Source organism: Nansenia antarctica (assembly GCF_963989245.1).
Source record: "Nansenia antarctica genome assembly, chromosome: 9".
In the NCBI taxonomy this organism is placed as follows: Eukaryota; Metazoa; Chordata; class Actinopteri; order Argentiniformes; family Microstomatidae; genus Nansenia; species Nansenia antarctica.
This window is the reverse complement of record NC_137679.1, coordinates 13,687,194-13,712,315: the sequence shown is the minus strand read 5'-3', so window position 1 is coordinate 13,712,315 and position 25,122 is coordinate 13,687,194. Positions and strand designations below refer to the sequence as shown.

General features: G+C 45.6%; 1 protein-coding gene across 1 annotated transcript; it reads left to right on the top strand.

The window, feature by feature from the left end:
• Positions 1–651: 651 nt before the first annotated feature.
• Positions 652–1,260, top strand: LOC308165352 (myelin protein zero-like protein 2; the record flags this gene model as incomplete). The annotated part of the gene is made up of 1 exon (XM_080539510.1): positions 652–1,260. One exon carries the CDS (start codon positions 652–654, stop codon positions 1,258–1,260), a length of 609 nt encoding a protein of 202 aa, XP_080395636.1.
• Positions 1,261–25,122: the final 23,862 nt, after the last annotated feature.

Here is a 25,122-nt window from a genome sequence, read left to right as displayed (position 1 = left end):
TCAAGCATGTGGATGTTAGGGTAGATCTCACATCATGTGGATGTCAGTACGCACGTTTTTGTTTTTAATAATTTTTGCCTTTAGCAAATGCGTTTACCTTTTTCACATGGCTAATTTCTATAATATTTAAATGTACACAAGTACAAAATGAAAAGGCGCTTTTTTCAGTTTCTTTTTTTTTCTTTCTTTTCTGTGAAGTTGATTTTGTTTAGGGTTGCCTGATAGGATTGACAATTTCCAGCCTAACCACAGTCTAAAAACCGCTAAATCCACCAAAAACCACCAGCCCAAAATGTGCTACTAGGGTGTGTGTTTTAACTACACGCATTTAGTCGTGTCTCATTCAGGCACTGACAGTTTGATACCGCCTGAATACTATTTATCCAGCCCAACCGTCCAAATGTTTTTTGTATCCAGCCCAGTTTGATCAAAAGTGTCAAAAGTAGCCCATTCACTTGCCCCATCTGGCAACGCTGGTTCTGTTGGCACAGGAAACGGAAGCTGCGTTGGACAATCAGTTACTTTGGAGTTGACCGAGTTTACGGTTCATTAAGACGTTGTTCAGGCGAGTTGGGGATTCCAAGAAGGCTGTTGGTAGTTGGACACCCTGTGGACACCCTGTCATCCAGACTGTGGACACCCGGTCATCCGATGTGCGTAAAGCGGGTTGTCCTCCTCCTGTCCGCATTAGCAGCTTCAGGCGTGCTGCCGGTCAGAGGGATGAAGGTGTACACGCATGACGATGTGGAGGCGGTGAACGGGACAGACGTGCGGCTGAAGTGCACCTTCCAGAGCACCGCCCCCATCAACCACGCCACCCTCACCATCTCCTGGCGCTTCAGACCCTTCGGACCCGGACGAGAAGAGTCTGTGTTCTACTACCACGACAAGCCCTTCCCCCCCCTGGAGGGGCGCTTCGGTAAGCGGGCGGTGTGGGCCGGTGACATCATGGGCCGCGACGCCTCCATCCTGATCCGCGAGGTGAAGTTCACCTACAACGGAACCTTCACCTGCCAGGTGAAGAACCCCCCTGACGTCCACGGCAACGCAGGGGAGACGCGGCTACAGGTGGTGTCCACAGCCTCCATTTCGGAGATCGTCAAGCTGGCCATCTACATCGCCCTGGGCATCGCAGGCGTGGTCCTCCTCCTCGTCGTGATCGTGTCTGTCAGACGCTGCCGCAAGAAAGGCCAGAGCCAGGAGGACGCAGAGCAGGAAGTGCCTCGGAGAGAGAGGAGAAAGGACCCTACCGTGTGGTAAGGAACGCTCTCCTCATCCTCCGACTCACCAATCCCAGTTTTGGAACCAAAAAACCTGGACAAGTTGTTGGGCAGCTGTGTTTTTTTGTTTTTTTTTCCCCCAGAACGAAAAGTTTTAAAACGCTAAAAGTGCCTTAGACTTTAGATGACTGTAGATGATTGCTAGAACTGTTATTTCAATGCCATTAATGTGTTGTTGTTTTTGTCTTTCAGCTACAAATGTCCTGCACAGGATGATGGCGTTGACTATGCTGATGCAGATGAGGTGAACAAAATTGGCTATTTTTGAAGAGACCATTTTCATTAGTTTTTGGAAAAAAAATGTTTTCACTTAGATTGCTAAATTGTTTAGTCATCACTTGTCAAACAGCTTTAAGATGCAATATTCAATCATAGCTTTAATATCAGAACAAATATTAAACCAAAATGTGTATCAAAAAAGTGTATATAAACTGCAATGTTGATATTTCCATCAGTGTCACTTCCGCCACAAATCCTCATTTATCGTTTGACATCTGAGAATGAAGAAGGATCATACGAAAGGAGACACTGAAGTCAAAAGCGCAACAAGTCCTAGAAGGGAGCTTCATGTGAGAAATTGGAGCATTGCGCATTATTCTATGCGCATCAACAATTAACCTACAAGCTTGCCAAAGTTGCCATGAAAACATCAGTCATTATTTCACTATTGCTCTGATTGGCAATTATAATTTCTCATCCCGATTAGTGGGATTTAACTTGTGTTTTAGCACAATTTTTTTTTCAGTTTACCGTTATTACAAAAACAGTACAATTTCAAAGCTGTGACATGTGTGACAACCCACATTTCCATCGTAACTGATGCTGGAACATTCCCCCATACTGTTTTTGGACAAAGTATTTTTTACTCCCTAAATTTTCTACAGTATGTCAAACCTGTAACATAGTATTTAACTGCAGGCTGTACTGGTTTATGTTCATATGGGGTAAGGTTGTATCAATGTTTTGTATATACTGTATGTACTGTATAAAAAGCTGATACCGTTTGTAATGGCACAATCAAGCAGTCATTATTGCGCTGAATAAAGCCAACTAACTTAATTCTCTGAATATATTATCAGAGAATAATAATACAGTACTATATCCCATTTATGCTGCAGCTCAAGATGTATTTCAAATTAGATCAAATATGATTTTTCAGAGTGCCGTTTCTGTGTATAAGTGACCTTCTGTGCTTACTAATTATTCATATTAAGTATTAATATTGGACATATTGTCCAGTTTTGACTCAGAATTAAATGTCCATTACAGGAATATTTGTTTCATGTTTTTCTCTACACGAACACAGTATACATTATCCTAGTAAAAGCTATAGGCACTGTAACTATCTTTATTAGAAACAATGTCAACACTGATTTTATTTTATTTGTTCTTCCAGTAGCAGTCATACGTTTTTCCATTGGTATAACTTGTAAAATACTACTCAGGAACTGTTGTGAAATATGTTAATTATTCATTCGTTATTAATAATAATAATAATAATACATTTTATTTATATGGCGCCTTTCACGGCACTCAAGGTCGCCGTACAACAACAAATCTAAAAACAGCCACAAAATTCAAAACACAAAAAACATAGAAATATACAGTATAAAACATAGCCAGCAGCAGAGCAGCACGGGAAAAGCAAATCAACAGGGATACGCCTGCGTAAACAGGTGGGTTTTGAGGTGAGTTTTAAATGAGATGATAGAGTCAATGTTCCTGATGTCGGGGGGGAGGGAGTTCCAGAGGCGAGGGGCGGAGCGGCTGAAGGCTCTAAACCCCATGGTGGACAGACGGGCTGGGGGGACGGTCAGGTTGATGGAGGAGGCAGACCTGAGGGACCGGGTGGGAATGTTGATGTGGAGGAGGTCGGACAGGTATGGAGGGGCGAGGTTATGGATGGCCTTGAAAGTGTGGAGAAGGATTTTGTAGTTGATGCGGTGTTTGATGGGGAGCCAGTGGAGTTGGTGTAGAATGGGGGTGATGTGACTGATGACAGGGGTTCTGGTGACAATACGGGCAGCAGCGTTCTGGACCAGTTGGATCTTGTGGAGGAGTTTGTGGGGGAGACCAAAGAGAAGGGAGTTACAGTAATCTAGGCGGGAAGTGACGAGGGAGTGCACCAGGATTGCGGCGCTGTTGGGAGTGAGTGAAGGGCGGAGGCGGTTGATATTACGTAGATGGAAGTAAGCAGACCGGATGGTGTTGTTAACGTGGGAGTGGAATGAAAGGGTGCTGTCGAGGACGACACCCAGACTCTTAACCTGGGGGGAGGGGGAAACCAAGGAGTTGTCTATGTTGAGGGTGAAACTGGGGTGCTTGGTGAGTGTGAGTTTGGAGCCAATGAGAATTACCTCTGTTTTATTGCTGTTTAGTTTGAGGAGATTTGAAGTGAACCAGGATTTAAGTTCCTGTAGGCAGGCACAGAGGGAGGAGGGAGGGAGGGTGGAAGTGGGTTTGGAGGAAACGTAGAGCTGGGTGTCGTCCGCATAACAGTGGAAATGAATGTTGTATTTACGGAAAATCAGACCAAGTGGGAGGAGGTAAATGATGAAGAGGATAGGGCCAAGGACAGAGCCCTGGGGAACACCAGAGGAGAGGGGGGTCGGATGGGATGTGAATGATTTTAACTGTATAAACTGAGTGCGGCCAGAGAGATAGGAATGGAACCAGTGTAGAGGGGTGTCAGATATACCAATGGAGGCTAAACGGTTAAGGAGGGTGGAGTGCGATATAGTGTCGAAAGCGGCGCTCAGATCGAGTAGGATGAGGATGGATAAGAGTCCGGAGTCAGCTGCCATCAGGAGGTCATTTGTGATTTTGAGGAGGGCTGTTTCTGTGCTATGAAGGGGGCGGAAGCCAGACTGGAACTGTTCGTAGAGGTTATTGTTAGAGAGATGAGTATGAATCTGTAAAGCCACCACTTTTTCCAAGATTTTTGAAAGGAATGGCAGGTTGGAGATGGGACGGAGGTTATTGAAGATGTTGGGGTCTGAACCAGGTTTCTTCAGAATTGGTGTTACAGCTGCGGATTTGAGAGATGATGGGACAGAACCAGAGGTGAGGGAGGAATGGATGATTGTAGTTATCAGGGGCAGGAGAGAGGGGAGGGAGGCTATGACCAGGGAGGAGGGCAGGGGGTCAAGTTGGCAGGTGGATGGCTTGGATTTCCGGATGAGTTTAGATAAATCGGCAGCAGAGGGGAGATGGAAGCAGGAGAGAGGTACAGAGAGGGGGGGAAGGGGAGATAGGGGAGATGGACAACTGGACATAAGAGGGGTCAGTTGCTGGTGGATGTTGGCTATTTTTGAGTTGAAAAATGACATCAGGGAGTTACAGTGGTCAGTGGAGTAGAAGTGTGGGGGAAGGGAGTAGGGGGGGCGGAGTGAGTTGTTGACCACTGAGAACAGGGCCCTGGTGTTCCCAGCACCAGCAGTGATTTTGTCTGTAAGATATTGGGATTTGGCTGAGGAGAGGGCATCTTTGTAAAGGAGGATGTGGGCATGGTGCATCTGTTTGTGAACAGTGAGACCGGTTTTTCTTGAAAGCCGCTCCAGCTGACGTCCTTTGGCTTTCAGCAGACGTAGGTGAGGGGAAAACCAGGGGGCAGAATGGGGGAATGAGACAGTCCGGGTTTTGAGGGGCGCGAGTGAGTCCAGCAGAGTGTGGAGTCCATCATTGTAATGAGAGACGAGCTGATCAGGGGTGCATGGGGGGGTGATGATGGGGAAAGTGTCGATGCCTGTTATGAGATCTGCTAAATTAATATGTTTGATGTTGCGGAAGGACATAGTACGTGACTGTTTGGTTTTGGATAGAGACAAACTTAAGTTAAATGAAACAAGCATGTGGTCAGAGATGGGGAGGTCAACAGCAGAACAGTTGAGGGGAGTGACACCTGAGCAACAGACCAAGTCCAAAATATGACCTTTAGAATGGGTAGGGAAGTCAATATATTGTTGGAGACCAAAACTGTCCAGGCAAGAGATGAAGTCCTTAGTGAGAGCATGATTACTATTATCCATGTGAATATTTAAATCACCTAACAGAATTATGTTGGATGAGAGTGAACAGATGTGGGTGAGAAATGTGTTGAATTCATCAAAGAAATCCTTGTTTGGTTTGGGTGGGCGGTAGATATTAACTAAAACAGTTGGGGTAGGTCCATTTAGTTGTAGAGCCACAGACTCAAAAGAATGAGACACTGGCAGAGTGACAGGAGAGACCTTCCAGGACTCGCGGTGGATTATCGCGAGACCCCCCCCTCTGCCGGTGAGACGGGGCTGGCAGTTGTAAACAAACCCAGGTGGAGTAGACTCGTTCATCTGAGAGAAGTCATTGGGTTGTTGCCAAGTCTCTGTTAAACAAAGAAAGTCATACTTGCGGTCGAGGAGGAGGTCCTGTAGTAGTTGTCCCTTGCCAGTGAGGGAGCGGATGTTAAATAAACCAAATTTGAGATCGGAGTGCTGGTTGGAGAAGCCAACGCTAGCCGACCTGCCCAGGCCAGCCAGCGCGCCACGGTCCACTCTCCTGCAGGTGTTTCTCGGAGGGTGGCGGCGGGTGGAGGACCAGATGGAACTTATTGCAGTGGAGTCGTCGATGTGGTAGCTTCGTCCGGCTCCGCGATGGATATACCTCCGACGAGGAAGGCGAGCGACGTCCGGAAAACGATGCAGCACAGACGGGGGAGCAGATTGGTAGGAACGGAGTTGGTGGAGCTCCGCACTCATGTATTGGATCAGAGTTGACGCTGGATAAATCAAGAAGGACAGGACAGTCCACAGGAGCATAAAGCTCACAGCGAGATTGTAGATCCACATGATGAACTGGCAGACGTTACGTTCACCGAACAGCGGCAGCAGAGGCTGGGTGAGTGGCTGGGTGAGTGGAGCTTCAACACGGTAGGTAACGTTTGAGCTAACACAAACAATACTGACAAACAGATCGATTTGACAGTAAGCCCAGGGTAGAGACCAATGGTACCACGTTCGCCAGGAGTAGATGATCTGCTGCAAACTAATAATAATCATAAAAACATTCAAAACAACCGGAGCAGCGGCAGCTAATCGCGCCAGCGTTCACTCGCGGAGTACGATCACGATCATTTTATTGTTCTAAATATGATGATAACTGTTATGCTTATGATCATATTGTCAATAAAGACATTAGTAACTGTGCTTGGTATTCTTGAGACTTTTACTTCGTAAACACAAAGATGTGTACTTTTATTTTGAAAAAAAGGTAATGGAAAAAAATAAGAAGAATCTCGGAAGTCGAACTACAGCGGAAACGATCGTTTGACAACATGGAATGGAATGGACTTTATTTGTCATTGCTACAGTACAGGTACCAAACAACGAAATTTAGGAGGGGTGGCTCCCCTGGTGTTAGGAAAGGGGATTTTTTTTTTTTTTAGAAAAAGCATAAAAGCATAAAATCACAAGAAGGTAAGGAGCTGGTTTACATCAATAAAGGCTATGTACACAATCCACTGTACTATACTGCACAGATAGTCAACTAGGGTTGTCATATTGCACAAAAGTATTTTTTCACATTATTTTAAAGTGTCACAGTTTGCAGGCTTGAAAATGTACATGTTTGTGCCTCAGCACTAGCTGCCATACAATCCGTCCGGACTGTCCTGGGCCCAGAACTTAGGCCTTTTCTGTGTTCAGGGCCTTGACGGCCCTGTGGTAGAAGCAGTCCTTCAGTCTGTTTGTCTTAGCGGCCGGGGTCCTGTACCTCCTGTTCGAGGGCAGCTTGACAAAGTGTACGTGCCCAGGGTGGGTCGGGTCCCTGGAGATCTTGGAGGCCCTCCTGAGACAGCGTGTGTTGTACAGCTCCTCCAGAGAGGGGAGGGGGGCGCCGGTGATCTTCTGTGCTGTTCTCACGACTCTCTGTAGCGCGTTTCTCTCCGCTGTTGTGCAGCTGTGGAACCAGTTGGAGATGCCGTAGGTGAGGATGCTCTCCACTGCGCCGTGGTAGAAGGCCACCAGTATCTCCTGCTTGTTGTGTTCTTTCCTGAGGCATCTCAGGGTGTATAGCCGCTGTTGTGCCCTCTTGATGGTGCCTTTTGTGTTGTCCTTCCAGGCCAGGTCATCCCGCATGTTGTGTCCCAGGAATCGGAGGGTTGAGACTCTCTCCACGCTCTCTCCGTCGATGAGCAGGGGCTGGATCTCAGACTTTTTCCTCCTGAAGTCTACGATGAATTCCTGGGTCTGAGCACCTGGGTCATCGACAGATGTTCTACCACAGTCACAGCCAGCTGTTCTACCACAGTCATCCACTTGCTTCCTGAAGCTGAAATTGTCAAAACATCAACGGACATATGAGGACTTCCACCGTGACCTGATGGCCAGCATTTCGGCCGCTTCCTATGGCTTTGGCCAGTATTAAAGGTAAATAACATTGAATAAAAGAAATAATAAAGTATACTTTCATGACATGCAGGCACACACATATACACACACACAGACGTACATCTGGAGATACCACTATCATTACATCCATCTATCATTTATACAGAGCGATTAAGACCCCAGTCATGTAGCTCTATACCATAGATCTGACATGATCACCTTTTCCTTCCCTCACAGGTGCCTGATCTCCCTCTGTGTTGTTATTGTTGTTGTTCCTGGAGATGGTGTCAGGTGTTGAATAGGACGTCCTGCTTCCTGCTGCAGCAGTGGGTGTGGCAGAGGCCCTGGAGGGGTGGAGGGGTGGCTTCGCCAGGCTGCATGTGACTTAATAAAAGGCCTCTTTGGAGATAATTGATTTAAGCTCTTTGTGCTTTATACGTTTTACTCAATCTAATAAGAATCAATTAAATCCACGACAATGGCCTACACTGCTGTTCTTTTATAGCCTAAACTGCTGCTGTTCCTAGTTACAGTTTTTTTTACGGTCGCTAAGTCACAGTGTTCAATACTGAAGTCACAGAGTCACAACTCTTCATACAGTCTGCATTACTAACACGCATGTTGGCCAATGACTTCATTCATGTCTCAAAAGAAGCTTGTTCAACCATACACTGGCAACAATGTTCACTCAGAAAGCATACACAGTCATTCATAACATTCTGACTTACAAAACATTAACAACAGGGAGCATTACATAGTCTGAATGATTTTCACAAGAATGAATATTTCATTATAAGAATGGTTTGATTTATAGTAATCATAGACAGAATAGTTGACTGTAAAACTGTAAAGTATTAGGCAACAAGAATGAATCAGAAATGCCGCAATTTGCTTCTATCCTTAAGTGTATTTATTTTTTTCAGTATCTTTGCAGAAAGTAAGTTACGGTACATTTACTTCAAAGTACACTACATTTACTTGTGTAAAATGAAAAGTGGAAAATAAAGTGGAAGATGCAAAGTTCAAACAAAAAAGAAAAACAGAAATTCCAGGGCTACAATACAATAGCAATCACACCAAAAATGTCTCACTCCTGAGGGTTTTGGTCCACCCTCTGGTCTGCATCTGGTCACATCTAATGTCTTCCCTGGCAATGCATCTAGTCTATTTCATTTCATTGTATATATTCTGCTAATATTTTCTAGACATGTCAATATGATTACTGCAAATAGTGAAAATACCACCGCTCATCCCTTATCAGGCTTTGCTGAGGTGCTGGAACTGAAGAGTATCAATAGAGTGCAAAATAACAGTCACTCAAACACTGTGCAAAAAAACTTTTTTGTTTATTGTGAGCTTTCTGTCATATATGATAGGAATATGATTACTGCAAAAATACACCAAATCATTTTGTTTTGAACGTGTTCTTCACAGTTTTGAACACAGTATGTTAACAATGAAAAAATTTCATGAATGTGACTTACAATCAGTGCATTGGGCATTGAAGGTCAGGAGAACTGCCAGTCATCAGAAATCGTAAGTAGCCTATGTTAAACCAGCATCCAAGAGCATAACCAGTGTTGAAGTACCCGTGCCAGAATAAGAATTAACAAATGCATGCCTTCGGATGTGTGGCATGAAGGTCGCTTTTACCACGTCACGCGCGGCATCAACCAATGAAAATGCGTGGGGCATCAACCAATGAAAATGCGTGGGGCGAGGACAACATGCAAGACACGCCCCTATATGTGCATACATTACTGATAATCGGGGAAAGAATGAAAGTGTAACAGGGTTATAAATTATATTTAAGTTATAGGTTGAAGTTCATCAAAATCGTTTGCTTTTTATCATTTGGTTAAGTGTTTTGAATTGATTTACCCATGGCTGCATACGGTGTGTAGTGCCCCTAGTGGTGGTTGGACTGGCCGCATTTAATGTGATGACGAAGGCCACCGGAAAACACCCCTTTTGTCTTTGTGAGCGGTTGAGATGGTAGGTTAGATTTTGTGCTCTGGTCCCGTTTTATATTTCCTTTGATAAAGAGTTGCCACTAATATAAACCGAATGTATTATTTGAGATTAATGTTTACCATTGGTTTTTATGCCATTACTTTTGAGTTATGTTTTGTTTATTTGTATTTTATGGATGGATAAAGTTGTGAGCTAACTAGCTAACAGCTAGTTAGCGTGAGCTAAGATGGCGGCAATGTGGCTTGTTCTGAATGTTTTGTTTTGCTGACATGCAGGGGTGAGAGCTGTTTTGTGCTGGAACCTACCATTAAATAACCACCATTTTGTTTGCACATTCAGGTATGTTGTATGTATGTTGTATCCATGGGTATGGTTTAGTCTTGTGTGTTATAATGATATGAATGGTATGATAACTAATAATTATTTGATGTTATGACAAAGGCAGACCCCTTTCGTCTTTGTGAGCGGTTGAGATGGGGCGAGAGCTGTTTTGTGCTGGAGCCTACCATTAAATAACCACCATTTAGTTTGCACATTCAGATAAATAAACAGCTTGAAAGTGAACCTGTGTGCCTGCCTGGTCTGTCCGGACTGTGAGGGGTTACAACTGGTGCCGCGACCCTGTGACTTCAAAGGATCAGCCCATCGCCGATCCAACATCCTACGGACCCCAGGCCGGCTGTCGAAGAGCCCCATAGATGTATTGAGGTTCCATGAATGATACAGTTCTATGTATAGCAGACGGATTTATCAGACACAACGCAGAACGAGTACTACAGTAATATTTAGCAGGCACTAGTACTGATCTATTAATTATTTAGCTTGGGTAGCAGTAGAAGTGATTTTAACTGCCATTTGCCATTTGCCTGTCACTAATGGTTTACAGTGAGTGTTTTTGTTTTGGGTCGGTCATTATTTTATACACTGAGTGATTTATTTTCTTTTGGCACAATTTATTCAGTCAATTTTATGTCATACGATTTAGATACTAGTGAGTAGATATGGCAGAGGGTGCGAACATGGAGTTTTGTGATTCAGAACCTAATGGAAAAAAAGTGAGTTTTGGTAGAGGATTTATTACACCGATTAGCTCAGTATCCCTGCCTGGTTATGTGGGTTCTCTAGGGCGTGGTAGGGGGATTACTGACTTGGATGAGTACAGTAGGGCTAGTCTCTTGGTAGGCCAGAGTGCCCAGGGTCCTTACATTTTACCCACTTCTACCCCTGCCTATCACCTGCCTAGTGAGGGTGACACTACTATCCCTGTTAATCATGAGCCCAGTGAGACAGACACCCCTACCCATGTCTATCGCCAGTCTGGTGGGACAGACAATACTCCTCCGATACATCCCCAGCCTAGTGAGACAGACAACACGTTGAGGGAACTAGGTGTTTTGATCACAGAGTTGGGGAGACACATTGGAGATTCAGTTACAGCTAGGCTTCTGTCAGAAAAGGAGAGTACCAGTAACCGTAGCGGATGTACACAGGCTTGTGGTGCGTCAGTGGACCTCACGCAGTTCAGCATGGCTATGAGGTCTAGTGCCAAGGAAATTCCCATCTTCCGAGGTGAGTCAACTGACAAATGCTCTGTCCACGAATGGATCGACTTGATGTCTATTTACCTGAGAAAGAGGAACGTTAACATTGGGGATCAGTCTGATGAGATTATGTCCAAGCTGATGGGGAGAGCCAGAGATGTGGTGAAGATAGGAATACGCAGTGACACATCTCTTGGAGCTGACCAGAAACCAGACGCCATCTATGCTATCCTGAAGCGGCATTTCAGTGACCTGACGTACTCGGGCATGCCACTTGCCGACTTCTACAGTACGCTTCCCAGAGCCCATGAGAGTCCCCTAGATTACTGGGTGCGCCTGAATAGGGCAGCTGATGTAGCAGAGGAGGGTCTGCAGCGCCAGGGGAAAGGGATGGGAGATCTCAATGGGGAGGTGGCTATGATGTTTGTTAGATACTGTGACGAGCCTTCCTTGTCTGTCGTGTTCAAGAGCAAGCTGGCTAGCAGCTGGACAGCCAAAGAGGTCCAGGAACGGATCGATGAGTACCATAGAGAGTTGAAGGCCAGGCCCAGTAGGCCCGCAGCAGAACGTAGTACCAGGCAAGCCATTGCTGTGATGACCGTTGATGCACAGGGGATGGAGAGACTGGTGCCGGATGTTATGTTGCAGTCCCACAAGCAGAGTGTGAGTCTCCCCCCACCGCGCCAGTGTGTGAGTCAGCCCCCACCACGACAACCAGAGCCAAGTGTGGAGCTCACCTCAATCCAGAACAGCATGGACAAGATGGCTGGGATGCTTGATGAGGTATTGAGCAGAATGGTGAGAAGTCCTGCCGCCAGGGGCCGCTACTACTCGTCCCGGGAAGGGGAAGCTTCAGGAGCCTGTACAGTCTGTGGTGACAGTTCTCACACTACCACTGCTCACTGTAGGCAGCACAACCTGTGTTTCTCATGCAAACAGCCAGGGCACATGAAGTTACAGTGCCCGAATGTACACCCCCTCCCTGCGCCTCTGTCTGCACCAAGTGCCCCAATCTTCTCGTCTAACCAGGGAAACTAGATAGCCTGCATTTGGAGAGTTGCAATGTGGGCTTAAGTGATAATACCCTCAGTGATGATCTACAGTCAGTATATGAGTCAGTCTGTGAGAGTGCTCCCAGTCGTCAGACAGTCATCCTTCAGAACATACAGCGTCTAAATGGTAGTGATAGTTTGTTTTACACACCTGTGGCTGTTAATGGATGTGTAACAGTGAATGCCATGTTGGACACAGGTTCGATGGCATGCTCTGTTAGTGAGGCTGTTGAACAGCGGCTCATTGCTGCTGGCACTCTAGACAGTGATGTTCAGAGTGACTTAGATATAGTACTGATAGGATGTGGAGGAAAGAGAGTCCATCCTAAGAGACTTTGTGATCTACAGTTTGAGGTTTATGGATGTACAGTGACGGTGCCCACACTAGTTGTCCCGGGTCAGGTAGATGAGCTCATCATAGGGACAAATGTGATCAAGTATCTGACTCACAAATTCAAGGACTCAGACACATATTGGAAAATGATCTCTGAGACAGTTGGTCCTGTGGCTGGGGGGCGTGACGACTTCCTTGCTATGCTCTCCGGCATCAATCGGTGGAAGGGTGATGATGTGCCCAACGTTGTTGGAACAGTCAAACTCAACCAAGCCGTCACTCTCCTGCCTGGACATGAACACCTGGTGTGGGGGAAGCTTCCAGAGAAATCACGTGGACCCCCGGGCTGCACCGTGGTGGTTGAGCCAACAAAGTCACATGCAATCCCGAGAAACGTCCTGGTTGGCAGAGTGGTGACTCCTCTGTGGGGAGATGGATGGGTCCCCATGAAGATCATAAACCCCACGGACAAGCCAATAACGATGAGAAGAAACGCCAAGTTGGCAGATGTGTATCCATGCCTGGCTGTTGAGGAGCTCCAGCCCGCTGATGGTCCATGTTTAAAGTCCAATAGTCAACATGTCACAGCTGAACGGGCCCCACCTCCGTCTGACCTGACGGGAGCTCTGAGAGAGAGTGGCCTGAGTGACTTGGATCTCGATTCATGTGAGGTCTCTGAGGACTGTAGGCAGGAGATGTGCAAGCTCGCTCTCAGATACTCTGATATCTTCTCCAAGGATAGGCTCGACTGTGGGGAAGTGAGGGACTTTGTTCACAAGATCCACTTAGTAGATGAGAGGCCATTCAAGCTGCCGTACCGGCGCGTGCCGCCAGCGCACTACCAGAAGCTCCGGACAACACTGAATGAAATGGAGGAAAAAGGCATCATCAGAAAGTCAACTAGTGAGTTTGCCTCTCCACCTGTCCTCGTCTGGAAGAGAGATGGCGAGCTGCGCAACTGTACTGACTTCCGCTCTCTCAATGCCAGGACAGTGAAAGATGCCTACCCTCTTCCACATCAGGCAGACTGCCTGGCAGCTCTAGGAGGGAACGTGTCAGACCTGATGTCCTCCGACTGCCAGTCCCCATGCCCCAAGAAGATTAAGTCATTCCTTGGTTTGGTCATGTGGTACCAGCGGTTCATCCCTCACTGCTCCACTCTAGCTAAACCTCTCTTCAGACTGACGGCTGAGGCGAAGACAGACAAGAGTAACAAGGGGAAGAGACAGAAGCGTGTGACCTACAGGAAACTGACCGCTGCAGACTGGACCGCAGAGTGCGACCAGGCCCTCCAGAACCTTAAAGAGGCCTTACTCAGCAACGTCATGCTGGCTCACCCTGACTTCTCAAAGCCGTTCATCCTTTCCACTGACGCGTCGTCTGACGGCTTAGGAGCTGTGCTGTCTCAGGTTGCCTCCAGTGATGGGCGGGCTCGCCCAATAGCCTTTGCGAGTAAGACCCTGAACAAAGCCCAGAGTGTGTACCCTGCTCATCGGTTGGAGTTTCTGGCTCTGAAATGGGCTGTCTGCGAGAAGTTCAGCCACTGGCTGAAGGGCCATGTTTTCACCGCCTGGACAGACAACAACCCTCTCGCTCACATACAACCCTAGTCGTCTATCTGTACAGTATAGTATAGTGGATAGTGTACATAGCCTTTATTTATGTAAACCAGCTCCTTCCCTTCTTGTGTTTTTTTATTTTTTATTTTTTCTTTCCTAGCACCAGGGGAGCCACCCCTCCTAAATGTCGTTGTTTGGTACCTGTACTATAGCAATGACAATAAAGACCATTCATTCATTCATTCATTCATTCACATCCTCACTAAGCCCAAGCTGGACGCTGTCGAGCAACGGTGTGTTGCAAAGCTCGCTGCTTACGAGTTTGACATCAAATATGTCCCAGGGCCACAGAATGTCGTCGCGGATGCCCTTAGTAGGGAGCCTTTTGCGGGAAGGAGAATCGGTGGGCGCCTGATCAGTGAGCCTTACGAGTGTCTATTGAAGGAGTCAGAGGGTCTGTCTGGGGATGGTGTCCAAGAGGCCTTCAGGTGGTCCAACGCCCGCCAGTCAACCCAGAAAACCTCTCGGAAAGACCAGTCGACAGCCTCCAACGCAGCTGTGCCCTCAGTCAGCTCCATGTCCCAAGATGAAGTGTCAGCTCTGTTTGAAGGTCATAACAATTGGGACACAGCTGCGAGGGTCAGGTCCACAGTCCTGGTAGACCACGTCCAGAGGGTCATGTCCACTGGCCAAGATGTGTTACCGTCTTTCTCTAAGCAAGATCTCAGAGACAAGCAACGGGAAGATGCTGACATAGCGAGAGTGGTGTTCTACGTCGAGTGGAACCGGAGACCTTCAAGGAGAGAGAGGCCTGGTGAGACTGCGGGTGCTTTGAGGCTTATGAGGCAGTGGGGCAAGTTAGTGATGGAGGATGGTATCATGTATCGTGTGTCCAGAGATCCGGTAACCAGGAAGAAGAGGCAGCAGTACGTTGTCCCTTCGTCACTGAGAGAGGATGCTCTGCGTGGGTGTCATGACAATGCGGGACACCAGGGTCAGGATAGAACCTTCTCCCTCATGAGACAGAGGTTTTACTGGAGCTCCATGGAGCGAGATGTAAGAGAACATGTCAAACACTGTCCCAGGTGCGTTGCAGCCAAGACCCCAGAGCCAGAGGGCCGTGCGCCACTCGAGAGCATCAAGACTACAGCACCGTTGGAGTTGGTGTGCATCGATTTCTGGACTGCTGAGGATTCTAAGAACCGTCCTGTGGACGTCTTAGTTGTGACGGACCACTTCACAAAGCTGGCTCACGCCTTCTACTGTCCTGACCAAACCGCTAAACAGGTGGCGAGGAGATTGTGGGATGACTTCTTCTGCTACTACGGTCTCCCTGAAAGAATACATTCAGATCAGGGCGCCAACTTTGGGAGCGAGTTGATAGCAGCCCTTCTTCAGGTGTCCGGTGTTAAGAAGTCTCGTACCACAGCCTATCACCCGATGGGAAACGGATCAGCAGAGCGTTTCAACCGCACGTTGGGGAACATGATCAGGACCCTCTCTCCACGAGCCAAGCACATCTGGCCTCAAATGTTACACACACTGACATTCGTGTACAACAGCACCACGCATGAGACCACCGGATACCCGCCGTTTTACCTCATGTTCGGCCGGGTTCCACGCCTACCGGTTGATGTCCTGTTCAAATCCGCTCTGAGAGACGACAGTGAAACCTCGTTCCCACAGTACGTTGAGGAGCTGAAGTCAGATCTTCGTGAAGCTATGGTGTTGGCAGAAAGACACACCAGTGACGAACAAAGGCGTCAGGCCAAGATCTACAACCGGAGAGTCAAGGGAGTGGATATCGAACCCGGTGACAGAGTTCTCCTGGCGAACAAGGGAGAGAGAGGACGCAGGAAGCTGGCTGACCGATGGGGAGATGTGGTCTATGCAGTGATCAGCAAGAACCCCCTGACTCACACCTATGAGGTGCGGAATCCGGTCTCAGGCCAGTCAAAAGTTGTCCACCGTAACCTGTTACTCTGTGTGAATTTCCTGCCAGTCCTGCCCGAGGATGATGATAGTGCCTCAGTGATCTCTGATAGTGCTTCTGAAGATAATGGAGCCCTGGATATCTCATCTGAGCAACTCACACAGCTTGACTGTGCTTCTGAAGAGAATGGAGCCGTGGATATCTCTGAGCAACTCACGGGGCTTGACTGTGCAGTGGGACACACCTCCCGTACTCGGCACTGGGTGTCCCAGATTCCGGTACACGAGGAGAGTCTTCGAGAGAGCGTTCCCACCCCTCCCCATGAGAACAGACCCGATCAGGACCAGGATGGGGGCGTAGTGGCTGAAGAGGTTTCTGGGAGGACAGTTCTGGAGTCGATCGGCGGGTCCACCTGTCCGCGGACGGAGGGAAGCTCTGAGCACACTGCATCCATGGTTGGTCCACATAGCCACGCTCATGCTGATACCAGTGCCTTGCTAGCAGAATCTAGCCATGTTCACGATGCTGACACAGTGGTATCCAGAGTAGGCCGCGTCATCAAACCGGTGAACAGGCTGATTCAAACCATGAGCAATCAGAGGGTGTTGAACGTGCAGACGCAGAAACTTAAGATGTGGGCTAGCTCCTTATTTGGCATAGACACACTGGGATAGGCTTTCTTGCCTTTGAGATGTTATTTTGTTTGTGTTTTCATACCTCTTAGCAGTGCCATTGTAGTTGGCTGGTCTTGAGTTTGAATTGAATGCGAGAGGTGTATAAAGGCACTTTTTACGTCGTCTGTGAAGGGTTTGTGATATGCGCAGCACTGCCCTCAGGAGTTCTTTATTGAACAGTCTTGTGGCTTGACAGGGCACATTGTTGTATATGTGTGTTATTCATTCAAAGTGTTGCTTATGGGGTATGGTGGGATTCTTTGACACTTTCATGGTGCTAGTTAGTCCCTTGTGTTTTGGATGTCTTTAGATTTTATGTTACTCCCCCGTCAGTCTCGATTTCGTTGAATTCAGGCGGGGAGAGTGTAACAGGGTTATAAATTATATTTAAGTTATAGGTTGAAGTTCATCAAAATCGTTTGCTTTTTATCATTTGGTTAAGTGTTTTGAATTGATTTACCCATGGCTGCATACGGTGTGTAGTGCCCCTAGTGGTGGTTGGACTGGCCGCATTTAATGTGATGACGAAGGCCACCGGATAACACCCCTTTTGTCTTTGTGAGCGGTTGAGATGGTAGGTTAGATTTTGTGCTCCGGTCCCGTTTTATATTTCCTTTGATAAAGAGTTGCCACTAATATAAACCGAATCTATTATTTGAGATTAATGTTTACCATTGGTTTTTATGCCATTACTTTTGAGTTATGTTTTGTTTATTTGTATTTTATGGATGGATAAAGTTGTGAGCTAACTGAGCTAAGATGGCGGCAATGTGGCTTGTTCTGAATGTTTTGTTTTGCTGACATGCAGGGGCGAGAGCTGTTTTGTGCTGGAACCTACCATTAAATAACCACCATTTTGTTTGCACATTCAGGTATGTTGTATGTATGTTGTATCCATGGGTATGGTTTAGTCTTGTGTGTTATAATGATATGAATGGTATGATAATAACTAATAATTATTTGATGTTATGACAAAGGCAGACCCCTTTCGTCTTTGTGAGCGGTTGAGATGGGGCGAGAGCTGTTTTGTGCTGGAGCCTACCATTAAAGAGGGGGAAGTCGTGACTTCTCCCCTCTACTGCTGTAATGTCGCGTCCTCTCTGGATCTCCGAGCTCTGGTGTAGGCTGCTCCTCCGATGCAAACAATTGTGCCGAACAGTGCGCCCGGCGATAATATTCAAGCCGTTTTTAACTTTGTCACGGCTAAGCTTCCTGGCTAAAGCCGTGTCTTTTAGAACACAGGGATAGGTTCTAACGCACATTTTTATTGATAGCACTCCACACGATTTACTTTGTAGCTTCGAATTTTATTTCATTTTCTCTATTCCTCCAATACAAAGCGTCTTCTGTAAAGCACAATGCTATCAAACTTTCCATACAGTGTGTGTGGTTAAAAACCATACGGCTACCCTGTGCCTAACATTTCCTTGTCTGGCTCACTGCCCACTCTTTTAACCAGACAGATACCAATTCCAATCAGCTGGCTAGAGAATGGGCGTGGCAACCAACACCGGGCACCCCCCACAATGCAGATCAAACCACCCCATGAAGCACGCCTGTCACCAAAATAACTATAACAAACAAAACAGAAATGCAAGCAAAGACAAAACCCAGGCCAAACTTCTAAATTCAATAAACAAGGAAAATGGCTCCAACAATACGTCTAATGTATTATTATTATTATTGTTATTATTATTATATATTCATTCTGTGTAATCTCAGAGAAAGAGAACTGGTGGGATGTAAAAGAGAGAACAGTGGGGGAGTGTGGGGAGGAGTATCACAGTTAGATGCCAGTTCATTAACAGACGTTACAAAATAATAATGAAAGCACTTGCAATTTTTTAATGGGAAATACAAGATGTATGTAGTGCTCAATGCACTCAAAGTAGTCAAAAACAAACAATTAATCAAAGAGACTAAGGATACTTAATCTAAGGAGACAGTGAAGCATTTCTTTGTCTTTATACTCCAAAAGTTTGATTAAACAATTACTATGAGGTTAAGGTAGAAACTATTAGCTTTTATTTGATGTCTGTGTACATATAGTTTCACTATTAAGAAATGACAAAACTGTTTACATAGTCCCCCTATTTCAGGGCATCACATCAATAAAAAAGTACCTAAAAAAGCATGCATGGTCAGGAAAAGTGTCTTGGCAGACACAATGAATATGGTCATGTTCCAGATGATAAAAGAAAAAGACCTGCCCAAGATTTACAGCACACCACCTAGTCTCTGAATCATGGTGAAGTGGGTGTTAGGTTGTGTATAGCTGACACTAGAACTGGCTAATTCATCTTAATTAACGATTTAACTGCCGACAGCAGCAGCAGAATGGCTAAACTAGAACTACTAAAATCTAGTACAGGGGTAGGCAACCTTTTTGATATGAAGTGCCATTTTAAAATGTTCTTGTTAGTCAGTGTGCCAACCACAATATCAACATTAATTATGACTCGACATCAAACCAAACCAAACAGACCAACTGATCTGCAATTTTATTCCACAACATGAACAACACTTTTCAGCAAAGAGCTATGTATGCAAAGCCATGTATGCTAAATAAACAGGCCTAACAGTCAACTAACTGAAACTTGAACAAAATGACCAACATAACACAACTAAGACAACTAAACTTTGTGATGCGTAGCACAACTTTAAGCAAATTGGAGTGCTCAATTTCTACCAAAGTTGCAATGCTGCTAACTGCGCTCCCTATGGTTATCATTTTAATAAGTAGGCCTAACTGGATGGTGATTATACAAGGGTCTTACTTGTATGAATTATAATTTATATTTATATGATTATTTGGTTGTTACTTACATTTTATTCTTTTATTCCAACCACAACAAACATTTTTTTGGGGTTGCAAAGAGCTATGTATGCAAAGCCATGTAAACAGTCCTAACAATCAATGTGATCCCTGGCCCTGTTTAACCTTTGCTCAACTCCATTATCTGGGGGTGGTACTTGGTCACTTTAAGTAACATGGCATGTCATTCACATCTACACTCTCATCAAGTGCGAGGCTAAACACCGTCGCATCTTTCAAACCAGCGGTCTGCTGCGCTTTCACGTTTTCTGTCATTTCTCCTATTCTTCGTTCCACACTTCTGGCTGACACTGGGATGTCTTTTATTCTTGATTTTATTGTGTCTTTGTTTGATAAGCCTTCAAACAAAACATCTGAGCTACAGAGGAAAGCCTCCTTAATATATTCTCCATCAGTGAATGGCTTTCCACGTTTCGCAATGCAATGAGCAATGAGCAATGCGAAAGCTTGCTTCAGTTGCGTGATTTTTAGCAGTGGCAAATGCTTTAAAGGTGCTGGCCTGCTTCCCATACCTTGACACAGCATGTCTTATTGATTCGGCCTTGTCTGTTTCATCCTTGAACGACTTCTGATGTTTGGTCTCATAATGCCGTTTAACGCTTGAAGTTCGGCAAACAACATTTTCGTGACATAGGACACATACAGCACGGTCTTTCTGGGACACAAACCCCCACTCTTATTATATATTACTATTATATTGTTATGTGTGCTTAACAGTAACACTTGTATCGAATCGAATTCAGAATTTTACTTCTGCGCCAGAATACGGCTCTCGTGGAGTGGATGAGAGACTAGGGCTGCATTCGTAAATTCGCCCTGAGAGCGCCGGAGCGTCCCCGAGACTGCCTCTAGTCCAATCAAATTACTTGGTCCCATTATGACGTTGATCCCAGTGTGCGCGAATTTACGAACGCGGCCAACATAAAATAAAATAAAAACATTCTCCCATTCTCACACTTATTGCTTGCGTGCCACTGTTTAAGCTGTCGCGTGCCACTGCTGGCACGCGTGCCATAGGTTGCCGACCCCTGATCTAGTACAAAGTTTTCCCAGAAGAGTGGAAGATGTTTTAGCAGCAAAGGTGGGACCAACTCCATATTAATGCTCATGGTTTTGGAATGAGAAGCTCAACAAGCACATATGGGTGTGATGTGAGGGTGCCAATATGTTTGTCCATAGAGTGTCGATATGATGATGATATATAGTGAACTTGAAGGTTTGTTTTTCTCCATCTGCACTCTGCTTTACGACATTCTCTTTTTTGGGTCTTTACGGATGGGGCAGTTCTCCAGAGAGCTTTTTGTTTAGATGCATTTGGACCTTATGGATAAATGTATTCAGAATACAGAAACATCTTGCCTTCCATTCAATTGGATGGCGCTTCATCATACAGTAAGACAATGACCCAAAACATACTGCCATGGCAATACGGGAGTTTTTCAGGGCCAAACATGTCAACAGATTTTAGGCAAACAGACCTCAAAACAACTATACTCAGGTAGTTATTAATTGCATTAAAAACACTAAAAAACTAAACAGTCTGATCTTCAACCCCAACTCTCACACATGATGCTTATAGTTATTACAATGCTTCTATTAAGGTCATCAGAGAACCTATTGGAGCTCGTAATCATCTCCTGTTCTGTGACCAATGACACAATTTACTACAAATCAACTGATAAATGTCCACCTGCGTTCTTTCTCACACAAGGGGCAATGGAACTTTTGTCAGTATCCGGACCATGATGCTCTCGCTGGTATGTCATCAGGTTGCAGAACTGAAACTATTTTGTGTGTATTTTCTGATGTCTCTTAAGCGATTTTGACTCAGTAAAACTCTTCCCACACTGGGAGCAATGGTATGGACTCTCTCCTGTGTGTGTTTTCTGATGTGACTTTAGGCTGTTATAATGTGTGAAACTCTTGCCACACTGGGAGCAGTGGTGCGGCCTCTCTCCAGTGTGTGTTCTCTGATGTGACTTTAGGTTTCCTAGTTTACTGAAACTCTTAACACACTGAGAGCAGTGGTACGGCCTCTCACTTGTGTGAATTTTTTTATGTGTCGTTAAGGTTCCTTGTTGGCTGAAATTCTTCCCACACTGAGAGCAGTGGTATGGCTTCTCTCCTGTGTGTACTCTCTGATGTGTCTTTAGGCGTCCTAGTTGACTGAAACTTTTCCAACACTGGGAGCAGTGGTATGGACTCTCTCCTGTGTGTGTTTTCTGATGTGACTTTAGGCTGTTATAATGTGTGAAACTCTTGCCACACTGGGAGCAGTGGTATGGCCTCTCTCCAGTGTGGATTCTCTGATGTGACTTTAGCTCATCTTTTCGACTGAAACCCCTCCCACACTCAGAGCAGGAGTATGGCCTCTCTCCTGTGTGTATTCTCTGATGTGTCTTTAGGCCTCCTGTTTGACTGAAACTCCTCCCACACTCAGTGCAGTGGTATGGCTTCTCTCCTGTGTGTATTCTCTGATGTGTCTTTAGGCCTCCTACTTGACTGAAACTCCTCCCACACTCAGTGCAGTGGTATGGCTTCTCTCCTGTGTGTATTTTTTGATGTGTCTTTAGGCTTCCTACTTGACTGAAACTCCTCCCACACTCGGTGCAGTAGTATGGCCTCTCTCCTGTGTGTACTTTTTGATGTGACTTTAGGTGTCCTAGTTGACTGAAACTCTTCCCACACTCAGTGCAGTGGTACAGCCTCTCTCCTGTGTGTATTCTCTGATGTATCTTTAGGTATCCTAGTTGACTGAAACTCTTCTCACACTGAGAGCAGTGGTATGGCCTCTCTCCTGTGTGTATTCTCTGATGTATCTTTAGGTATCCTAGTTGACTGAAACTCTTCCCACACTTGGAGCAGTGTAGCTTTTCCTGTGTGTGTATTCTTTGATGTCTCTTCATTTGGCTCATCTTAAGAAAACCCTTCCCACATTGAAGGCAAGGGTAAGTCTTCTCTCCTATGTGAGTCTGTCGGTTGGAGCGCTCTCCTGTAAGAATAGGAACATATACAGGATTAGACTTAGCAGAGCCAGAAGTAACAGCATCTCTGGGGTCTGCAGAATACAATGACTGAACACAGAGTTCAAGAGACTTATCAATGCCACTGTAGATGGGTTTGAAGACAGGCTGATTAGTAAACTGGTCTGACAATATGTGACGGCAACTGGTGAAACTGCAAACCACCCGCTCACGGCAAAACCTTCAAATCTCTTCATAAAGTATTTCTGATCTTTAAGTCCGATTTTCTTTTTTTGTCATCAGACGCAACTTGTTTTCAAGTACCCACTTGTTATTTTTTCAAACAGTTTTCATTCCATTAAACACGTGTAGTAACCTAAGCTTGTTTTACATGTAATCTGAGAGTTTTTTCTGAGCCGCTTGGGGGAGGGGTCGGGGGAGCAATGTGTGGGGTGTAATGCATTGTGCATGTTTTCCTGGACATCAGATTCAATTCACGGGACAAACGTCTGCCGTGACACCCTCTGCTTCATACTGGGGTAAGTATGTTTGTAGCTAATTTGTTTGTTTCAGTGTTTGTGTTGCTTGTGATTAGCCGCGCTAGCTAGCAAACTTTAGCTAGGATGTTTTATATCATGGTGTTGATAAAGAACAGATAGATAACTGTTTGTTTGTTAGCGTTTGTTTTTGATTAGCCGTGCTAACTAGCAAACATTAGCATGTTTAAATGTTTAAATCAAACTTGTACACTAACGATTCTACATTCCCTCTGGCAATCTAAGACTGGAGTTTAACACTGACTTCACCATAATGGAAGAGACCAAAGAGGCACTGTCAGACTAAGCACTGACTGTTACAGTAGTACACTATAAACACCATAGAGCAGGGGTGCCCAATACACCGGTCGATCGCAAAGGTAGTATGGGTAGATCGCATGGCATTGAACAAAACCCAAAAGGAGAGAAAAAAAAATCCATCCATCCTCACTATGGCTTTTGCCACTTGATTGACGTACAGGTAAGCCAGTCTGAGATCTCATCTTTTCACCTAACACCTAACACACGGTTCACCACGCATGCGCAGTCAACAGCACCAACTACAAAATAGGAGAGAGAGGGAGAGAGAGGGAGAGAGAGGGGGAGAGAGAGGAGGAGAGAGAGGGAGGGTTTGTGCTATGGCTCCCTATGCAGACTGGCAAATGTGTGTGTGTGTGTGTGTGTGTGTGTGTGTGTGTGTGTGTGTGTGTGTGAGCGAGAATAGCAAAGAGGGAGGGTTTGTGATGGTCTTCTCCTGTGTGGCTGTGTGACAGAGAGAGAGAAAGTGTATTGTGAGTTTACTATGCAGGCTGGGAACTGTGTGTGTGTGTATTTGTAGTATGTGCGTGTACGTTTGCGATGTTGAAACTAGACTGGTAGATCTTGGCAGACTGGCTACTTAAAAAGTAGATCTTGGTTCAAAAAAGTGTGGGCACCCCTGCCATAGAGCATTGACTAGGAGTTGTACCATAAATACCATTACCATGTACAATAAATACCATTTTAAAAATAGCCAAATTCATAACATTAACTTACCATCCAACTCGCTGTCTATCTCCTCTACATCCTCTCCTCCTTCCTCCTCTTTCACCATCACTTCTTCCTCTTCCTCCTCCTCCTCCTCCTCCACCACATTATGTTCCAGTGTTTGACTGCAGTCCTCCAGCTTCATTGCCACCATATCTGGACGGGACATGGTAGCTGGGCTGTGAGGTGGATCTGTGTAGTAGACAAAGGTAGAGGCACAAACGATGAAGGGTAAATTAAGATTACAAAAGCCTTACAGATAGGATATACACTGACTGAACACTTCATTAGGAACGCTGCACTAATACATTGACTCCACAAGTGTTGGAAACATTCCTTTCAGGTTCTGGTCCATGATGACTTGCATCCTGCAGGTTTTTTCATATGCACTTTCAAGCTGTGAATCTCCCGTTCCTCCACATCCCAAAGGTGATCTATTGGACTCAGACCTGGGGCCTCATTTATAAAGCTTGCGTACGCACACTAGGGTGCGTAAGCAAATTTTCCCGCAATTTTGGGATTTATAAAAACTGTGCGCACCTCTAGGTCAGAGGTTCCCAAAGTGGGTGCCGCGGCACCTGTCCGGGGGTGCCGCCAAATCTGCTCTAAAAAATAAAATAAAAAATATATAAAGTATAATATAAAATTATAATAATAATACATTAATAAACGTTTGTTTATTACATGTGCAATGGAGTTCATAAGCAAATAAAATATATATTTCTCAGATTTGAAAGACATTAATTTACTAACTAGGCCTACTAGTTACTAACTAACTACTCCTCACTGAAGTCTTGGACCAAGCGGTGAAAATGGTTAATTATGTAAAATCACGCCCGCTGAAGTCACGGCTGTTCAGCACATTGTGCAATGAGATGGGGTCCGAGCATGAGGGGCCCTTATTACACACAGAGGTCCGCTGGCTGTCGCGGGGCAAGGTGTTATCCCGTGTCTATGAGCTCCGAGATGAACTGATAACTTTTGTCAGTGAGCACGACTTGCCATACAAAGAACAATTGGAAGATGAATCGTGGTGGATTAAGGTGCCATCA